At 38.7% G+C, this 14867-nt stretch overlaps 1 protein-coding gene across 1 annotated transcript; it reads left to right on the plus strand.

Moving 5' to 3' along the window:
- Positions 1–284: 284 nt before the first annotated feature.
- Positions 285–14333, plus strand: asb13a.2 (ankyrin repeat and SOCS box containing 13a, tandem duplicate 2). The gene is made up of 6 exons (XM_023299772.3): positions 285–432; positions 1595–1782; positions 2115–2271; positions 2360–2494; positions 3891–4082; positions 5545–14333. Exons 1-6 carry the CDS (start codon positions 390–392, stop codon positions 5670–5672), a joined length of 843 nt encoding a protein of 280 aa, XP_023155540.3. The 5' UTR covers positions 285–389; the 3' UTR covers positions 5673–14333.
- Positions 14334–14867: the final 534 nt, after the last annotated feature.

Here is a 14867-nt window from a genome sequence, read left to right on the forward strand (position 1 = left end):
CTGTGTACATATTTCCTGTATATTTTGGTTGTGTTTTAATACGGAGCCTGAGAAATACAATATATACTTGTTATAACTGCTGATCTAGAACTTTTGCACAGTATTGCATCTTATATTATTATCCATCTTTCTTTAATGTGTGTCACGTGACTCAGGATTGCATTGTAATGTAATATTACGCTTTATAGAGCCTTATTTATTATGACTGATTACTTGTTTCGCAGGCGTTAAATAAATGTCGTGAAAACTACAAATCCCAGCGTGCTCTTGGAGGGCCGGGTATGCCACGTGACTGTAGTTAGACGGCGAGGACGCGGCTGTTTACAAACAAGTCGAATCTCTGCTGCTGTGAACGTCGCTGATTCTGCGGCTGGGGAAACAGACAGAGGATGGAGCTTGAACACATGCAGCCGTATTTCTTCGGGGACATCGGTGAGTATGAAATAAAGACAACAAGGCCGGTGACAGTGAAGCTTTTTCAATTCTTCACACCGTTTGACGTCGGCGTGTTTGGCACTGCTGCCAGCCGGCTAGCTACCGTGCTAGCAGGCGTCAGCGTGTAACTAGCTGCTAACAACACAGGTGTTGTCACTGACTGCTAAAGGTGAGTGTGAATGTTTGATTACTTGTAACGTCAGAATATGACAGTAGCAACCTGCGGTGCTGACAACATACTGTAAATAATACAGATTTCATGCGTAATTACATTAAATTCTTTAAAAACCTAGAATGTTACTGTTTTTTTCAGCTCAACATTATTATGCTCAGGTAGCGTCCTATACATAATCACCCTATACCGGTATAATGGACTCCAGCTAACAGCTGCGTAATTGTGTTTGACATCCATTAGCATCATTAACATTCATCCAGAATCGGATTTCAGTCCGTCAGCGATAGATGAAGCCGATCCTGTTAGTTAGTGAGTAGTATTACACCACAGAATTAGACCATTCTAGGTTAAAGTTCTGCTTTATATTTAATGCTGAGGTTAAATGCACATAGGTGTTATCAACAGAATGTTTCAAAAAATTAATTTGCAGAGTGATTTTTTTTAAGCCTATAATCTTAGTTTGTGTCATTTCTTTTGGTGTGTATTCTGTATGTAAAGTCTACCTGTAAATCAACTAATCACTATAGCCTTTATGTAAATCAGAAATATTCAGGGGTTGTTTATGCATGCAATTCAATGACTGACATGAGCCCAGTCTCATTATTTAGTAGCTTCACCTTGTACATTTTGCAGCCCATCTGACCCAGAGTTTAAACTATCTTGTCAGTGATTTTATAAATTTGTATTGTCATTTATGTGTCACACTTTGGATGGTATCTCATGTGGTACTGCTTCATCACATGTCTAAAAATCTATTACACAGTGAAAATTAAATTGAAGCTTGACCTTAAAAAATATATCACAAAATCAAATCATAATATCTGTCAGAAAACTGCATTTAGATCTTTCCCAAATCATTCGGCCCTGGTTCAAATAGTTAATATGCATATTTATTTATACCACTAATAGAACAACTCTAACTGAAACAGAGATAAATAACCTACTGTGAGGTTTGTGTTCAGAGTTGGGTCTGCTCCCCTGCAGGCTGCTGGGTGGAGAGAACAGAGGTGCACAAGGCAGCGTCCCTCGGCCAGGCCTCCCAGCTGAAGCACCTCATCCAGAGTGGAGCTTCAGTGAACTTAGTGGCTGTGGATTCCATCACACCGCTGCATGAGGCCTGCCTCCGTGGACAGGCCCAGTGTGTGCAGCTGCTGCTGGACGCTGGAGCTCAGGTGAACCAGCGAGACAGACTAATATCTGCCATACCATGGGTTACATTTGTTGAAAGCAGCTTCAAATTCCAGAAAGAATTGATATTAACCTAAATTTCATCTATAGGTTATATCCAAAAACTGTATCAATAGCACTCACTTACATTTCATTTACTAAATATACTTAAACATTAAGTTCAAAGCTGTCTGGCTATGGTGCAGTCAGGTTATTTAAATACAGAGAACATTATTTTCCCCAGAATTCTTAGATAAATTGAATGCATGAGGAAATAAACTGTAGATGTTAAAAGGTTGAAGTGGTTCTGAATATGTGCTTCTGTGTCTGATCTCAGGTGGATGCGAGGAATGTGGATGGAAGCACTCCGCTGTGTGATGCCTGTTCAGCTGGTAGTCTGGAGTGTGTGAAGATCTTGCTGGAGCACGGTGCCAAAGCCAACCCTGCACTCACCTCCCGCACAGCCTCACCCCTCCACGAGGCTTGCGTGGGAGGTGAGTCCCTCAGTTTAGTATTTTCATGCCTAATGATAATTTTTGTGACTCAAACTCAATGGCACTATGCCATGTGCTTTTCTTTCAGGTAACTCAGACTGTGTGGAGCTGTTGATAGCCATGGGTGCTTGTCTCGAGGCGTACGATCTTTACTACGGGACCCCGCTGCACGTGGCTTGTGTTAATGAACACACAAACTGTGTTAAAGTGCTGCTCAATGCAGGTGAGTGTCTGTGCTAAAACAGGATGGGAAAATGTACCCAAACAGATGTTGCATAATGTTTATTTGTGTGCTGCTCTCACATTTTGCAGGTCATTAGTGTGGATGTTGTAATTCCAGTTTAGCTGATCTCTAATAATAACATCTGTGACCTCAGCTGGCACTAGTGCCTGATACCCAGCAGACATAAGGTCATAGCAGGTACTTCCAGCCTATGAGGAACAAACTGTGTATACAAGGGGTCCACACAAATGTTTTTTTAGGGTCAGTTTTGATCATTAATAATCAAAGATATTTGGATGACTGATATTTGGAACTGATAAACATTTGCAATAAAAATAAAAGTCTTGGTATCAAATTTTTGATGAATACAAACTCCAATGCAAAACTTAGTTGAAATGCCTTTGTTTATTTATGTATGTTTTCCTTCTGTTAAATTGAAAGGGAAATTTCTAACACTTACCTTTTGTGATGTGTCATCAGTGAGATGATGCTGTGGTGAGACATTGCTTGGTGACTACAGACAGACCGAGTGAGGCGGCTGCTGTAGAACCAAAGAAAATCAACTGATTTTATCTGGAATTGGTTAGAAAAAAATCAGTACCAAAAATTTCTCACCGAGGCTGATAGTCGGTCAGTCCTTAGTGCATATTGTATAAATGAGCATTTAATAAAGCAATTTTTACCTTGATTTTCTCCCTTCCAGGTTGCTACTTGTTTTACTTTGTTTGTGGAAAAGCCACACAGTTTTAAGTATTGATGACTTTATGAGCTTTTCCTTTCCTATTCCAGAAGATCAGTTGCCAAACACAGAGTGTTCTAATACCAACCAAATTCATTATTTTGTTTTTCATGATAGCCATTTTTGCATGTTTTTGTAAAAGCCAAAATTCACTTTAAATCGGGAGTGTTTTTTAGCTACTGTATTTTACAGTGGAGAACTTTGAATTGAACTATTGTGATTATTCTTTTAATTATCAGTAAGATGTCAATATATTATGTTTATATTTAGAAACTTTTGTATATTGGTTATTAAGATTGTGTCATTTCTTTTAGAGCATAGACTGTGATTAAGCTGCCAAGAAGAAACTAAACTAAGTGCAAAACAAAGGTTTCCAACAATCTTAAATGTGACATAAGATGTTAGAAAGGCAGGTTAAATGTTTCCAAATGTTCACTAAATGTTTTCTTTTTCAGCAACTACACATTTGTGAGTCTTATGTTAGAATTAGTGGGCTTGGTTGTGAGAGACATAGATAGGATAGGCAAGTTAAATTATTGACTGAGGAGGTAACACATTATTGTTTTGGGTATTTTAATTTCAGAGTTATTGGCGGTAAGAAAATGTAAAGTAACACCTGCTTACTCCTTCAAGAAGTGACTTTCATTTTCCTTGAAGGTGCAAAAGTGAACGCTGCCAGGCTACATGAGACTCCACTGCACCACGCCGCTAAAAACATGCGAGTTGATATGATTGAGATGCTGGTGGAGTTTGGGGCCAACATCCACGCCAGAGATCACCACGACAAGAAACCTGTGGACTACACCACACCAGGCTCCCCCTCTGCAGCCTGCCTGAAATTTTATGAGAGTAAGTTTTCACTTATATCATTGAGGCTGCGCAGAAAACAAATATTACCGTTTGGATGGGCCAGTTTGTGCCGCTGTACTGAGTGTAGTGTCAGCACAGCACCAGCAGATGGCAAGCAAGGATCATTTTATAGTTTAGGAGGATTTGGCTGGATGACACCTGTTGTTTACCGTGATACTGGGATATAGAACTGGTGAACCAGGCCTGAGTCACTGTAAATGGAAGCGTAGGAGATGATTTACATTGTTAACTTCCACAGATTTATATAGAAAGTGGGTCAGAGTGTGAAACAAGGACAGTTTTTATTCTTTAGATCTGACCAGATGTTTGCTGAAAAGACCATATTTTTAAAAATCTGAATGTAGTGGCATATTAAAGAAATAATTATACTTTGATATGATATGATGTTATTAAAATTAATATCATAGTTATATTTAGTAACTAAACTTAGAATACTGATATGAGGGTTAAATGAAAAGTTTAGAGACTGCCAAAAAAAAAATCCAAAACCTTCACCCGATTTAAATCTGGATGTAGTTTTCTCCTGCTCAGCCCTTATTGTGCACTGATGAACAGAGTGATGTCTGAGCACCTGGCATTGAACAGGTAGACACTCTGGGCAGCTCGAGCATCTTCCACTGGAGGCTCTGTTGCTTGATCTCAGGGTCGTACTGGAAGACCCGGGTCTCATCCTCAGTGATGACATTATGTGGAAACTTTGGATTGCCCTCTAACTGCTTCAAAACGTCCAGGGACACATCCACACGACGGGTCTTTGGGCCCTCGTAGAACAGATGGAGCACCAACTTTTCATAAATCTTCAACACGCCCAAACGATCCAGTAAGATGGTCCTGACCCCGACTCCTGACTCCTTATTCAGTTTCTCAGCCATTGTTTTGATTGTCAGTCTGCATTAACTCTGCACTGGTTCCTTGACCTTCTGAATGCTGACATCAGTTCTTGTTATTGGGGGACATCCTGGTTTTGGGTCATCCTCCACATTATCCCGCCTCTTACCTCTTACTGAACCTCTTGTGGCACTCAGACACGTTTTCAGGACGTTGTTTGCTCCCTGTCCACATCCAGCACGGCAAGGGTTTTTGCTGGAGTTGAAGTTAGCCAAGAGCTCAATGTTAATCCTTTGCTCAATTTTCATTCTGTGACAGAAGGCACTCGACTGGAGCTACAAACCCACCTGTGAAAAGACAGATGTAGGTCAGCTGATGTGTTGATTTTCTCACACAGTGTCTGGATGTTGGGCAGCACTATAATGTACTTCATTACTGTGTGGCTGCTGAATTGTGTGATCGTACATCCAGTTTGGAAGCCAGTGGATTGTTTCATACTGTAATCTGTTTATAAGCCATGAAACATATCATTAAGTGTAATGTGAACAAATATGATATGACTGATAAGATATACCGTAAACACCTTGATGTAACTCTTTTCCTCTGTCTGTAGCCACTCCCATGAGTCTGCAGCAGCTCAGCAGGTTGGCTGTGAGGAACAAGCTGGGCACCAGGGCTCTGAAGGTCATTGGTCAACTGGACGTACCAAAACTCATCATCGGCTACCTCTGCTATCAGTGAGTGTCACCTGGAGGAGGAGCTGGATCAGTGCTCAAAGGACTGGAGACTCCCAGCTGCTGCACATTCTCAGACAATGCAGTAAAGGTATTACTGGATTAGATGTGATAAATTTTGACACACGGTTTAGTGCCAAGCACCATGTCCTCACATGCTTTTTGTCAAGACTACACTTTCTTCTCAAGACATAAAAGTCAGGAGTCACAGAGAGGAAGCTGGGATTAGAGCAGTGTTTTTATCTCCTCTGTTGGAGTCACTGTTTATATGCTGTGTTTGCCCAAATGAAATTATGTGCACACAAACAATTTGACTTTAATTAGGTTTAAGAGTTACTATCATGCAAAATCTGTAGTAGTTATTAAAGTAAATATTTTTGGAAGTACCACAAATGGAATACCTGTAAATTTGTGAAATTCTGTCAGGGGTGCTATAAGATTTCTGTTTCCTTACTAAGTATTTTTAGTAACAATTGAGCACTTTTTTTAAAACGAAGTGAAGCAACATTTAGATTAAAGCTGCTCTGTGGAGATACGTGTAAACAAGCTAACGTTACATCTGCATTTACTCACTTTGTGCACAAGCAGTGTTGATTGCATTTCCCTTCTCAAAAACATTTGCAAAGTCAATCTTAAGTGGTTTAGAAGTGTTTCTGCACTACAACAGCAGCTTCTTTTAGAAAAGATTTTACTCAGCACATCTCTCTTTGGTTTCCTTTGCTATAAACTCTCAGTCTATAAACATGGGTACCCTGTTTGACAGTTACTTTTTTGGTTAGTTTAGTTGTTGGCTATGAAGCCACCAACATGGAATCTTAACTGTAAATAGCAGCTATAAAAGTAAAATAGCATTTAATAACCGTTGCCATTTAGATGAGTATAAACAGAATGTGCTTCTATTATTAGGGATAACTGTGAATAGATATTCATTTTGACTAGAGAACACATTACAGAGCTCAGGGAACGGATTACAAGAAGTGGTGCAGTTTTTGGCAGCAGAGCCAACTTTGGTAGTCATATTTTTGTCAGCTAAAGGTTGCTGGATCAAATCCTGGGTTTGCTGGGAAAATACAAGCAAGTCATTAAGCTCCGAGGCGCACCGTGAACGCTGAGTAGCAGTTAAAATATGAAACGGGACATGGTGTGTGCGCTCAGTCTACATTCCCTGAATAACTAAAGAAAAAAGATCTAGAGAAAATACCAAGCGGTGTTGTTGTCACAGCAGTACTCAGACTGAAGCTCCCCAGATGCTGCTTCGCTTCATCTCGGATTTTTGTGACTCACATCCGGCGACAGCCTCCGTTTGATACAGATGCTGTAGTTTGAAGGAGACGGTGAGCCTGGCTGCCTATTTATAGTTTTGTGCCTGTTGCTCCATTAAATCAGCTTGTAGAGACGACCCAGAGATCTCGGTGAGGTCTTGATATTTTTAGAAGGCGCCACAGGAAGTTGTTTATGAACTCCACAAAGTACTCTGGATTGCTTTAAGTCCTCCCTACTAAGTTGGCATGACCTGTTTTTAAGGTTTCATAACTTCTGTTTATCCTTGGAGGTTGAATCAGGCCACGCACACACTTTATGATCAGACATTGGAACTATGGAAGACACAGGACAGAACATTGTAGCATATTTTAGTTCAGGTGTGATCTGTTTCTCCCCACACCAAACACACACATCCCAGTCATTATAATGCGGCTGTTAGAAACAACAACAGACACTGTAGATTTTAAAGGTCCCATACAGTGAAAATTCATTTTCTTTTCATTTTGCATGTCTTCAAAACTTATAGCTGTGAAGATGTGAAGACGTTTACTTCTGCCATGTGGTTGGCTGCAAGAGTAAAACACAAGTGTCTGAGAAACCAAAACCCAGTGGATTCATTCTATTTTTGATGGTCATGTCCCCACAGCAGTAGAAAGATCCTTAGTGTTAGCATGTTGTGTGTTATTGTGGCTAACGTTACTGCAGGTCAGAGCTCTGTGGAAACTGTAAAGCTGACCAACATTCAGCAATGATGGACACTTGAAAACTAATTGTAGACCACTAGTCAGTGAGTGGGTGGGCTACTGTATTCATTTTAAACTCAGCCGGTGTTTTCATCTCTTTGCTTCGCTCCTGCTTCTGTGGTCACATATGCAGTACTTCAGTATTCAGTAATATACTTCACTACTATACTGTACTTTAATATAGCCAGATTTTTAACAAACCTGTTCTCATTTCCATATTTTTCTGTTTATGTTGTCAGACAACAGAACAAGTATGAAATAGTGACAGAAAGCCCATAAATGCTACGCTTTAACCCTCAGTCCTTTTGCACTGCTAAAATACTGATTTAATAACCACAAGCTCACCATACATTTTAAAAGAAAGGCTGTGCCAGAAATTGTAATTATCAGGTCAAATGATTGCTCCGAGAGAAAGTTACAGGGAAGGTTAAGGTCTCACTCACTCATGTCTACCTGTGAATGAGTGTGAGAGACCTTCCAATACATGCTCCATGTTGTCAATCACAGACACAGAGAGTCTTCTTCCTGAAGTGGACAGGGATATCAGTACCTCAGTTGCACAACAGGGTGAAAACCAGAAATTGTACTGTCATTTTACCAACACTGTTGGGACAAAAACACAATATGGGACCTTTAATTTCCAGAGCACACGGCTGTGTATGTAATGTATGAGTGCTGTGTGCTTCCTTATCTGAGACTGGTGACAATATTGCTGAGAAACCCGTTAAACTACAGCAGTTTAAGGCCTTGTCCACATCAGGATGGACATTTTACAAAACAAACATTACATTACATTTACATTAAGGCCTCTCATCCACACAGTCATGGCATTTTTGGTCACTTAGATTGTTTCAAGTACTTTCTAAAGTCAAGATTGTTAAAAAAAAACTCTGTTTATTTGTATCTGTGTGATAAAACAGCTCCCAACTGATCTCAAATCAGGGTGTTTTTCTTGCCACTGTCGCCTTAGGGCTTGCTCTGGGGGTTCATGCATGTGGGTTCTGTAAAGTGTCTTGAGACAATTTGAGCTGTAACTGGCGCTTTATAAATACAATTGAATTGAATTGAAAATCGCTAAACCTTGCAGCTGAAACAACAACAAATTCAGATATATACAAGTTTCCTTACACTACCATACAAAAGTTTGGGGTTACTTTGAAATGAATGATAAATCCAGTGTAGACATTGTTAATGTGGTAAATGACTATTCTAGCTGGAAACGGTTGATTTTTAATGGAATATCTCCATAGAGGTACAGAGGAACATTTCCAGTAACCATCACTCCTGTGTTCTAATGCTACATTGTGTTAACTAATGGTGCTGAAAGGCTCATTGATGCTTAGAAAACCCTTGTGCAGTTATGTTATCACATGAATAAAAGTGTGAGTTTTCATGGAAAACATGAGATTGTCTGGGTGACCCCAAACTTTTGAATGGTTGTGTATGTTTGGTTAGCACTAGCAAGTACACATTTGCAACTTAATTTGACTTTGTGCACCACTTCACCAACATGCTGAAAGCTTTCTAGCTTTAAGTGTGCAGAAACGACAAAATGACAGAATGTTCTTCAGTGGTATTTGTATAATTGATACGTAGAAAAATATCTGTACTTGCTGTGAATGAAGCTTTAAGGAGCACTTTAATTCCATGTCATATTTGACAGCATATCATCAGTTTCTTTGCTTTACATTTATGTGATTTTTAAAAAAACATTTTTTTTAGTTCTACTCCCATTTATTTTGGTATGTAAATCCATTTGCAGCATCTGGAAACTTCTCTGAGCTGCCACTCATTTTGATATTTAAGGGTTCAAAAAATTGAATAACTATGTTACAGATCTTGTAACATCTTGTCAAGTAAACCCATAACGTCAGCACAGACTTGATAATGATTATTTGTGTTTGATTATTATAGAATTTTACAAAAATACTCAGTGAGTGGATTTTTCCTTTTAAAGTCTTAATCAACTGGTTTGTTTTTTACGAGCTAATAACAGAGTGCGCTGTGTCTGCAAACAGCTGAGCCCTCAATCTTTTCTCATTTTGCCCTTTTTCAGGTTTTGACATAAAACCTCAAAACACCATCCACGTGCAGTTTAATGAAATCACTCTTGAGGATTTTTGGTATTTAAGTCCACTATTTTCAGACTTGTTGCTTGTCTGTGGAGCTGCCAGCGGGCACCGTTGCCTTGTGCAGCTTTAAAGAGCACGAGGCCATCCGTCAGCCCTGCACCCGTGTGTTTACTGTTGGTCTGACAGATCCTTTCCAAGCATTCAAAACCAATAATTCATAGTTTAAGACCCTCTTCCAAATCTCAGTTCGCTCCTCTCATTTGGCTCTCGCCCTAAACGTGCCCGGCCTGCACGATGCTGGCCTGAAAGTGAAGCTTGTCCGCTGAGCTTCATAAACCTGCCAAGCTGTGGAAGTTTGTTTAATCAAAATCTAAATTTCTACCAGCCTACTTTCCATCATTACAAGATATTTGGACCATTATTCATGCCAAAAAATGCAGTCTGAGTCATTATAATCTCAGCTTGTAAATAATCTTGAAGCACAGATCTCATGGAGCATTCCCTTTAAGACCAGTGGAAGTATCTGACCCTGATGCAGATGGGTCTTCTGTTGATGGCTTAAAATAACCACTTCGAAACATGCTTGGTTTCAAAGCACTTTAAGTCTGTCGAAAGGATTGGAAAAAGCAGAGGAGAGGAGGGCAGGCATGAAGGGAATGTCCAGTTATCTAAGATGAGAAATGGCCCTTGCTCCATAATAGGAGTGTTGAACTTCAGGTTAAACAGCAGAGTGGTTGGCTTGATTTCAATCTTTCCTCCTGGTCCATCAGATTAAACAGCTCCGGCGGTTCTCTCAGTTTAACTGTTGTCTTATTGAAATGCTGGGTTAGAGTACACTGGTACATGTACGAGGTGCTACAGAAATACTACGGAATCACCCCACAAAAATGTGTCATAAATATTTATCTTATTGAACTGTACAGATGTGTTGCTCTGAATATGATGAATATGTTGATTTATTGCGTAAACTGTTCTGCTGATGTATCATCCTGTGTTTCTATGCGAATCTGCATTTCAGCACATGTTTTCTGTAAGTCCTGACACCTCAGTATGTGACTGTTGGTCTGCATGTCGTCATGGTGGCGTCTGTCTGGCTGCTGCCGGCTGATTCTAGTCAACACAAACCAAGAACAGTGCGTGACAGATGAACACTGGGTAACACTGTGGTATATAGAAGAGACAGACTAAAGAAAGAGTGTTAGAGCTTTTCTTGGAGCTCCATTCCCTTAAAACCTTAACTCCAATTTTCTACAATTTTATTGGATCATTTCAGGTCTTGTGCAAAGACAGCTGAATCTAATGAGTTTAGACTAAACTATATAAAGTTGCGGATAAAATGGCACATGTAATTGTGCAGCAACTTTAAAAATGCACATATCTGAACAATATTTATTTTAATCTAGTTTAATATGTTGAAATAAAATGGTACATGGGTCAGTTGAATAACTTTGTCTGCTATAGTGTGGAGTTATACTAATGACACAATACACAGTGTCCACTTTAAAGAGCTTCTTCAAACCTTTTGTAAGGTGTCAAAAAATAACGTTAGAGAGATAAAATTCACATTAAAAGTTGCATCAAGTGTTTTTTGTTGTTTTTGTTTGTTTATCCAGTGATAAAATATTATTACCTTTGAGGCTGATACTGAAGTTGACTGTGCTGAGCAACATTAGTATTCATTTATAAATACAACACTAATAACAGCGGTAACACTGAAAAAAATGACAAATTTACAGGCTGTATAACAAAACACTGACTGGAAATGACACTCAAATACTCTGGAGCTGAGGGAAATTTCAAATCCATCCATCATCTATACACCGCTTAATCCTCTTTAGGATCACGGGGAGCTGGAGTCTATCCCAGCTGACAAAGGGTGAAGACGGGACACCTGAACAGGTCACCAGTCTATCACAGGGCTTTCATCAAAAATCCCTACATGAATGCTAATGTTGCTCAGCATGGTCAACTTCAATATCAGCTGTAAAGGTAATCATATTTTATCGTTGGATAAACTTACTTTATGTCCCTAACTTAATTTTTTTACACCCTTACACAAGGTTTCAAGAAGCTATTTAAGATGGACACAATATGTGTTGTGTCATTAGTGTAACTACCAGGGTGCCATCATTTTTGTCAAGGCCAGTTTCATTAGTTTGTTTTTTAAAATGATTCTGTTGAACCACAATTCAAAAACAATGTCTGATTTTAATTAACTTTGAGGGGTTTTTTTAAGTTTAGTATCACTTTTCTCAGTTTCAACTTATTTCAGTAAGGTTTCTCTTTTTCTAACAAAAGGGTACCAACAATTTTGTTCACCAGCAGTCAAAAGTTTGGACACACCTTCTCATTCAATGTTTTTTCTTTATTTTTTACTACTTTCTACATTCTACAAGCTGAAGAAATCAAAACTATGAATGAACACATATGGAATTATGTAGCAAACAAACAATTGTGAAATAAGTCAAAACATTTTTTTATTTATTTTAGATTCTTCAAAATAGCCACCCTTTGCTTTGATCACTTCTTTTCACACTCTTAGCATTCTCTGGACGAGCTACATGAGGTAGTCACCTGAAATGGTTTTCCCTTTACAGATGTGCCTTGTAGGTTCATTTGTGGAATTTCTTGCCTTCTTAATGGGGTTGGGACCATCAGTTGACTTGTATAGAAGTCAGGTTGGTACACAGTTGACAGCCCTATTTGACAACTGTTAGAATCTATGTTACGGCAAGAGCCAATCAGCTAAGAAAAGAGAAATGACAGTCCATCATTACTTTAAGAACTGGAAGTCAGTAAGTCCGGAAAAATGCAAAAACATTGAATGTATCCCCAAGTGCAGCTGTAAAAACCATCCAGTGCTACGACGAAACTGGCTCACATGAGGAAAGGAAGACCAAGAGTCACCTCTGCTGCTGAGGATAAGTTCATCCGAGTCTCCAGCCTCAGAAATAGCAAGTTAACAGCAGCTCAATCAGGCCTTTATGGTCAAATAGCTGCTAAGAAACCACTACTAAGGAAAAGCACCAAGCTGAAGAGATTTGTTTGGGCCAAGAAACACAAGGAATGGATATTAGACCAGTGGAAATCTGTGCTTTGGTCTGATGAGTCCAAATTTGAGATCTTTGGTTCCACCTGCTGTGTCTTTGTGTGACGTAGAAAAGATGAACGGATGGTCTCTACATGTATGGTTCCCACTGTGAAGCATGGAGGAGGAGGTGTGATGGTGTGGGGGTGCTTTGCTGGTGACACTGTTGGGGATTTATTCCAAACTGAAGGAACACTGAACCAGCATGGCTACCACAGCATCCTGCAGTGACATGACATCCCATCTGGTTTGTGTTTAGTTGGACCATCATTTATTTTTCTACAGGACAATGAACCCAAACACACCTCCAGGCTGTGTAAGGGCTATTTGACCAAGAAGGAGAGTGATGGAGTGCTGCATCAGATGACCTGGCCTCCACAATCACCTGACCTAAACCCAGTCCAGATGGTTTAGGATGAGATGGAAACAGAATGCAGGCAAAAGAGCCAACAAGTGCTCAGCATCTCTGGGAACTCCTTCAAGACTGTTGGAAAACCATTTCAGTTGTCTACCTCATGAAGCTCATCCAGAGAATACCAAGAGTGTGCAAAGCAGTAATCAAAGCAAAGGGTGGCTATTTAGAAGAATCTAAAATATAAAACATGTCTTGACTTATTTCACACTTTTTTGTTTACTACATAATTCCTTATGTGTTCATTCATAGTTTTGTTGCCTTCATTGAGAATCTACAATGTAAATAGTCATGAAAATAAAGAAAAAAACATTTAATGAGAAGATGTGTCTAAGCTATTGACTGGTAGTGTATACATATGTATTAATTATATATTAACATTGTTAATAAAAATATAAAAAATGTTGTAGCTTTAATGTTTTGTAAAGTAAGCGGACAATCTGGTCCTACACTGTCTTTTTACGCACCTTTTTTCATTCCACTAATTAGTGTTAGGGTATTTATTGACAGTTTGTATCGGTTTTAAGGTCCTGGTAGACAAAGTAGCACACTACACAACTAATATTAATAATGGACTCACATTTAATGTGAAATATTTTACTGGCATGCCCACGACTCTATCCTGACCTTGACACAGCTTAAAGGCTGTTCCAAAGGCCGTGAAAATCATTCAAACTTTTTATTAGCAGTCACATCATATATGGACACAAAATATTCTGCAAGTTTGCAGAATTCAGATTTTTTTTTTTCCACATGAGAAAATTCTTTATATGTAGTTTTGTTTCTGCTGATTTGAAGAATTTGGGTTAATCATCATTCAGCAACATTTGACTTAAAATCTGATGACAGTTGTGTGATTGTTTATGGATCAATATGAAGGATAATGTTGCCTTTAATTTTTATTGTGTGCATTTTATCGTGAATGAAGTATTTAAGAATAGTTAAGGTTGGAAACTAAGATTTATAACCGATTTATAAACAGGATCAAAAAATTTTAATGTTAAGTTTAATCATTTTGAAATATTGTAATGTGAACATCAAGATATTGTCAGAAATATTTCAGAGTGACTAAATAAATGGTTGTAATATGTGACAGCCCCTGGAGCTTGTTGCTTTCATGACATGTAAAGTTTCAGTGCCATACTCTAAGTACTAAATAATATTGGTAAGTCAGTGAACTCCACTGTGAGAATTTATGTATAAAACGTAGTTTTAGCTAAAGTTGTGTTCTTTCAGCTGAGTTAAAACAAAGACTGAGGACTGAGTAATCAGAATCAGAATCAATTTATTGATCCTTGAGGGGGAAATATCTTATAACACAGTTGCTCCCATTCACAAGTCACAAATAAACACACACTATGTTCCTCTGTACCCCTATGTAGATATTCCATTAAACATTTCCAGCTAGAATAGTCATTTACCACATTAACAATGTCTAGACTGGATTTATCATTCATTTAATGTTATCTTCATTGAAAAGAAAATTCTTTTCTTTCAAAAATACGGACATTTCTAAGTGACCCCAAACTTTTGAATGGTAGTGTAAGTCAGAAACATAAACAGTACAAAATATAGAAACATAAGTAGGAAAATATGATCTCAAAACATAAACATACATAGAAAC

The sequence above is a fragment of the Amphiprion ocellaris genome, chromosome 21 (assembly GCF_022539595.1).
Source record: "Amphiprion ocellaris isolate individual 3 ecotype Okinawa chromosome 21, ASM2253959v1, whole genome shotgun sequence".
NCBI classification, from domain to species: Eukaryota; Metazoa; Chordata; class Actinopteri; family Pomacentridae; genus Amphiprion; species Amphiprion ocellaris.